The sequence below is a fragment of the Coregonus clupeaformis genome, chromosome 5 (assembly GCF_020615455.1).
Source record: "Coregonus clupeaformis isolate EN_2021a chromosome 5, ASM2061545v1, whole genome shotgun sequence".
Lineage (NCBI taxonomy): Eukaryota > Metazoa > Chordata > Actinopteri > Salmoniformes > Salmonidae > Coregonus > Coregonus clupeaformis.
The window spans coordinates 8,805,308-8,812,353 of NC_059196.1; the positions used below are offsets into that span (position 1 = coordinate 8,805,308).

A 7,046-nucleotide genomic window follows, 5' to 3' on the forward strand; every position below is an offset into this window, starting at 1 on the left:
GGACAGGGCTCACCTTAGGGCAGAGGAAGGCATAGGGCGTGGTGGAGGAGAAGTCAAATGGGCAGTAGAAGCCAGCAGCACACAGGCCACTGGGGGAGGCCAGGCCCTCAATGGAACAGTAGTGTCCGGGGGGACAGGGGGAGCAGCTGTCTATGGATAACCCACCTGTTGGATAACAGTAACAAAAGAAATTCAGACTCTTACATTAATTTAGCATTATTCAGATCACATCTTTGAATCAAGGCATTGTGCTGCCATGAGCTAATGAGCATTCAGAACACTGTTGACTCCTGATAAATGCATGCCATTTAGCACTAAAGCAGAACATGCCGATATCAGGAGTGAGTAACAAAAAAAAGGTATGTATCTGATTTGTAACGGCACTTCGTAGTTTACACTAAACCAATATGCAGTTATCAGGAGTCGACTGTATCTAATACAAGAAAAACAACACTAAGGCCAGGATTCAAACCAACGCAGATTAACAACCTGCACACTGCGATTAACCTTTAAAGGCAATTCCCAGATGATCCCCGAGATTGTGTCACCGTGGATGTCAGCTCAAGCATAAATCACCTTTAAAAGTCAATCGTAGTACACAGGTCGTTAATCTGTGTTGGCTTGAATCTCAGCAAGTATCCTTATCATGTTGATGTACAGTACCAGTCAAAAGTTTGGACACACCTACTCATTCAAGGGTTTTTCTTTATTTTTACTATTTTCTACATTGTAGAATAATAGTGAAGACATCACAACTATGAAATAACATATGGAATCATGTAGTAACCAAAAAAGTGTTAAACAAATCAAAATATATTTTATATTTGAGATTCTTCAAATAGCCACCCTTTGCCTTGATGACAGCTTTGCACACTCTTGGCATTCTCTCAACCAGCTTCACCTGGAATGCTTTTCCAACAGTCGTGAAGGTGTTCCTACATATGCTGAGCACTTTTTGGCTGCTTTTCCTTCACTCTGCCGTTCGACTCATCCCAAACCATCTCAATTGGGTTGAGGTCAGGGGATTGTGGAGGTCAGGGGATTGTGGAGGCCAGGTCATCTGATGCAGCACTCCATCACTCTCCTTCTTGGTAAAATAGCCCTTACTCAGCCTGGAGGTGTTGGTGTCCTTTAGTAGTGTTTTTTTTTTAAGCAATTGACCATGAAGGCCTGATTCACACAATTCCCTCTGAACAGTTGATCTTGAGATGTGTCTGTGACTTGAACTCTGTGAAGCATTTATTTGGGCTGCAATTTCTGAGGCTGGTAACTGTAATGAACTTATCTCTACAGCAGAGGTAACTCTGGGTCTCCCATTCCTGTGGTGGTCCTCATGAGAGACAGTTTCATCATAGGGCTTGATGGTTTTTGCGACTGCACTTCAAGAAACTTTCAAAGTTCTTGAAATGTTCCTTATTGACTGACCTTCATGTCTTAAAGTAATGATGGACTGTCATTTCTCTTTGCTTATTTGAGCTGTTCTTGCTCAAATATGGACTTGGTCTTTTACCAAATAGGGCTATCTTCTGTATACCCCGACTACCTTGTCACAACACAACTGATTGGCTCAAACGCATTAAGAAGGAAATAAATTCCACAAATTAACTTTTAAGAAGGCACACCTGTTAATTGAAATGCATTCCAGGTGACTACCTCATGAAGCTGGTTGAGAGAATGCCAAGAGTGTGCAAAGCTGTCATCAAGGCAAAAGGTTGCTATTTGAAGAATCGCAAATATAAAATATATTTTGATTTGTTTAATACTTTTTTGGTTACTACATGAGTACATATGTGTTATTTCATAGTTTTGATGTCTTCACTATTATTCTACAATGTAAAAAATAGTAAAAATAAAGAAAAGCCCTTGAATGATTAAGTGTGTCCAAACTTTTGACTGGTAGTGTATCTCTAAGTACCAGTGTGGTTTCGGATGCTGCCTGCAGGACACGGCAGTGGGGAGAGGGTCCCAGACAGGCAATAGTGGCCCACAGGGCAGGGCCCATTCCTGGGAAAGATGGCTGAGCTCTGGGGAGCTGGACCTGGTGCTCCACGCTGGCAGAAGTAGCCCTGCTGGCACTGGCCTGGTAACAACAACCAAACACACATCACAATCACACCAACCTGTTTGCTTTTATACTCTATCCAATCTGCTTCTCCTGCTTGGTTCCTTGCATAACATCTAGTCAATGGTAATCGGTGCAAGAAATTCAGATTTAATATTAAACAAGGCAACAGTAAAGATGTCGTCGTCCCCCCCTTGGGCCAATCACTATAATTTTGTAAAATGTCGGATCTCCATGGCAAGACGCATCATTCACCCAAGTTTCGTCAAAATTGGCCCAGTGGTGTCTGAAATATCGCGAGTGACTAACTTACAAAAGTACACTACTGTATATATACAGAAGTATGTGGACACCCCTTCAAATTAGTGGATTTGGCTATTTCAGCCATACCGTTGCTGACAGTCGGTTGCAACACTCACTACCAAGTTCCAAACTGCCTCTGGAAGCAACTGTTCATCAGGAGCTTCATGATATGGGTTTCCATGGCCGAGCAGCTGAACATAAGCCTAAGATCACCATGAGCAATGCCAAGCGTCGGCTGGAGTGGTGTAAAGCTCGCCGGTTTTAAAGTTTGGTGGAGGAGGAATAATGGTCTGGGGCTGTTTTTCATGATTCGGGCTAGGCACCTTCGTTCCAGTGAAGGGAAATCTTAACGCTACAGCATACAATGGCATTCTAGACGATTCTGTGCTTCCAACTTTGATGGCAACAGTTTGGGGAAGGCCCTTTCCTGTTTCAGCATGACAATGCCCCCATGCACAAAGCGAGGTCCATACAGAATGGTTTGTCGAGATCGGTGTGGAAGAACTTGACTGGCCTGCACAGAGCCCTATCCTCAACCCCATCGAACACCTTAGGGATGAATTGGAACGCAGACTGCAAGCCAGGCCTAATCGCCCAACATCATTGCCTGATCGCAGCAATGTTCCAACATCTAGTGGAAAGCCTTCCCAGAAGAGTGGGGGCAGTTATAGCAGAAAAGGGGGGTCCAACTCCATATTAAAGCACATGATTTTGGATGTTCGACGAGCAGGTGTCCACATACCTTTGGTCACGTAGTGTATGTACGAACATACGGAGACAGATTCCATACAGAATTACAGTGCCAAAATGTTCACCTTTTGTGAATGGGCGGAGCTTATAGATCCTTATGGGAAACTGGTTTCTCGTGAGGAGATGCATATAGCTACACATTTTCATGACCGTAGCTCAAACAGGAGATATGTTTGTTCAAATTCTGATTGGGGAAAATGTAATGGGTTGAGCTTATAGGTCCTCATGGGAAACTTGTTGCTCATGAGGAGATGTATATACACTGAGTGTACAAAACATTAGGAATACCTTCCTAATATTGAGTTGCACCCCCTTTTGCCCTCAGAACAGCCTCAATTTGTTTGTCAAAATCGGGCCAGTGATGTCTGAAATATAGCGTACAGTGCATTTGGAAAATATTCAGACCCCTAGACTTATTCCACATTTTGTTATGTTACGGCCTTATTCTAAAATGTATTAAATTGTTTTTTTGCCTCATCAATCTACACATAATACCCCATAATGACAAAGCAAAAACAAACAAAAAATAAGGTATGTTTGTGTTTTGTCATTATGGGGTAATTGTGTATAGATTGATGAGTGAAAAAAAACGATTTAATCCATTTTAGAATAAGGCTGTAATGTAACAAAATGTGGAAAAGGGGAAGGGGTCTGAATACTTTCCGAATGCACTGTACGTATTAACGTACGTACGTACGAACGGGCGGTGGAGACAGATCCATAGTACCCCCCAATTTCATTGTGGGTGACAATAACTATCAGCCAAGCAATCGGTCAGATGTTTCATCCACAACAGACAGTAGAGTCAGGAATTGAACCCTGCGCAGTATATACACACTAACAAAAAAGGATTCCAAAAGGGTTCTTCAGCTGTCCCCATAGGAGAACCCTTTTTGGTTCCAGATAGAATCCTTTTTGGTTACAGGCAGAACCCTTTTGGGTTCCATGTAGAACACTCTGTGGAAAGGGTTCTACATGGAACCGAAAAGGGTTCTACCTGGAACCAAAAATGATTCTATCTGGAACCAAAATAGGGTTCTCTAATGGAGAAAGCCAAAGAACCCTTTTAGGTTCTAGATAGTACCTTTTTTTCTAAGAGTGTAGTACTGTTACTACAGATCTATTCTTTGCTATTGTATTCTCTGACTAGACCTTGTGGTAGTGAGGTGCCAGGCAAGCTGCAGTAGAGCCCAGAGGGGCAGGGCCTGCATGCAGAGGGGGAGGGGGCTCCTGTCTGTTCACTGAGGGTCCCAACAGGACAGGGCAGAGGTAACACACACCCGGCAGGACAGAAATGACCTGGGTGGGAAAAGGAGAGAAGCGGAAAATGCCTGCTGTGAATAAGTGCATTCACTTACAGTATACTAGTGAATCTATAAAGTAACTGGCAATAAAATGTGTTGTATATAATATGAATTATATTGAAATGTATTGAAATTCATTAATTCCCATTAAGACGCAATTTCTACATTTAATTTGAGAAGTAATAGTTATATTACATTCTATAATATTATGATATAATTTTTATAATCACCAGCAGGGCAGAGAGAGGGCTCTTGGGTGGCAGAGGAGGGACACATGGTGCCATTAGGGCAGGTGAGGCAGTGTGCAGCGCCAGGGGCAGGACTGTAGGTGCCAGGCTCACAGGGTACCTCTGAAGCTGTGCCAACAGGACAGCGATGCCCTGTGGGGCACAGGTAACCATGGAGACCATCAGAGGGGTGGGCACTGGAGCTACCCCCTAGACACACATACCTAGATAAGGAGAGAAAGAGTCAACCACAAACTGTACAGTGTAGATATATACAATAGATAGACAGGAAATGCTTATCTCAATCTGTATCTCTTGATTGGCTGATTTGAGTCTGTTTTGTTCATTTCTCTAACAGCAATGAGCACAAGAGGAACAGAAAGTCAGTGAGCATTTTCTAAGTCGTTTCCTTTCCGCTGTTTCCAGGTCAGTTGAGATAGAGAGATACTGCCAGATGAACTACATAAATTGTATCAGTTTTAGATGCATTTTGGTCAGGCATTAGCCGAGGGCTCCTCATTAGGAGACGAGCAGCATGTGTTTATATTACCCAGCGCTACACGGGACGGCGTCCGAGGTCAGCGCCAGCGCAGGCCTGTCACAGAAGTGCCCAGGGGGGCAAGGCTGGCACTCCTCTACGCCCCTCAGTCCCAGGGAGCTGGAGAGAGAGCCCAGTGGGCACGGAAGAGGGTAGCCAGTGCCAGCTGGACAGTAGTGGCCACGGGGGCACAGATTATTACTGGTGGAATTCCGCTGGAAAACAACACAATGAAGAAACATGAATTCCTTGTGTACGGTTTGATTTTGATAAACTCCATCACATTGTGGGGAGTTGTGATGTTTTATGGTAAAGGTGTGGTAAAATGTCCCTTGTAGGGTACTTGTGTATGACATGCACAGAAAGAGTAAACATATCAAAAGATAACGACCGCTGTTTGTGCATCCTCATTCAATATTACTACAAAGGTACCTCGTATTCAGTAGCATTGGGTGTGATGGCACCAGGAGGACAGTGGTATCCTGCCTGGCAAGGCCCCGTTGTATGGGAGAGCCCAGGGAGGGCACAGAACATCCCTGTGGACATACGACAGTACATTTCAAATGATACCCTATTCCCCCATATAGTGCACTACGTTGGCTCTGGTCAAAAGAAGTGCATTAGATAGGGTATAAGATTATGTCATTTGAAACGCGAAAAATATGTTTTACCGGAATGTTGAAACCCTAATCGGTGATAATGCATACTGTATATCTGTGTAAGCCTGACCTGCAGGGCATGGCAGACAGTGGTCCAGGCTGGAGGCTCCAGGCTTGCTCTGCACTGTGCCAGGGGGACAAGGGAACCTCACACCCACGGCCAACCCAGGAGGACAGTAGTGACCAAGAGGACAGAGCACTGGATGCACCACCCCTTCTCCTGCTCCACACATGACATGAGAAACATTACACAGAATCTTGCTAATGTATGGAGTGGAAGTGTTTGGGAATTCCACCACAGAGTGGAAGAGTTGGGGTCAATTTCAACCAAAATTCTATGTCCAATGCAAAATATAGTATTTAAACTGGAATTACATGGCCCCAAACCTGGTGGAAATACCACAGTTAATAGGAATTATGTAATATATTGTTTATCAAAATAATTTAACTGACATGAAATAAATCATCAGATATAATTAAATGTTAAACTAATTACTGATCTTAAGGTTTTAAAATGACACTGATAATCATGTTTGAAGTAGAAATCCAACCATCTCACCCACCCTGACAGTAGTAGCCATCAGGACATGTTGTACAGTTGTTCTGGTGACTGTTGCCTGTCACTGAGCTGTGTGTCCCTGCAGGACAGGCCAGGGGGGTCCTAGTTCCTCCTGGACAGAAGCAGCCTGCTGGACACAGGGCCTCCTCAGGAATACTGGAGCCCCAGTCACAGAAGAACCCAGGGGAGCAAGCACCTACAAGGGTTTCCCACCATTAACATGAGGTTGAACATTATTTAAGCGGTACAGACATGACTAGTTTTTTACTTGGTAAAATGATAATTACACAATGATAACCTATTTATTTATTTTTCCTTTATTTAACTAGGCAAGTCAATTAAGAACAAATTCTTATTTACAATGTCGGCCTACACCGGCCAAACCCGGACGACGCTGGGCCAATTGTGCGCCGCCCTATGTGACTCCCAATCACGGCTGGTTGTGATACAGCCTGGAATCGAACCAGGGGTCTATAGTGCACTGAGATGCAGTGCCTTAGACCGCTGCGCCACTCGGGAGCCCAACCTATGAGTTACTTGTTTGTTTCATTGGTATTTATTCAAACAAATGGACATAATTTTCAATCGTGGAAAAATTGGAACCACCTCTGCTCGCCAACTAATTTATATATACAGTACCAGTC

General features: G+C 43.8%; 1 protein-coding gene across 1 annotated transcript in view; it reads right to left on the reverse strand.

The window, feature by feature from the left end:
- Positions 1-4,863, reverse strand: part of si:ch211-286b4.4 — a 29,089-nt gene extending 24,226 nt beyond the window's left edge. Inside the window, exons 1-4 of the mRNA XM_041870787.2 lie at positions 4,650-4,863; positions 4,268-4,414; positions 1,888-2,080; positions 14-165 (exon numbers count right to left, since the gene is read on the reverse strand). Coding sequence (XP_041726721.2) covers positions 14-165; positions 1,888-2,080; positions 4,268-4,414; positions 4,650-4,829 — 672 coding nt within the window. The 5' untranslated portion in view covers positions 4,830-4,863. The remainder of the gene's footprint in view (positions 1-13; positions 166-1,887; positions 2,081-4,267; positions 4,415-4,649) is intronic.
- Positions 4,864-7,046: the final 2,183 nt, after the last annotated feature.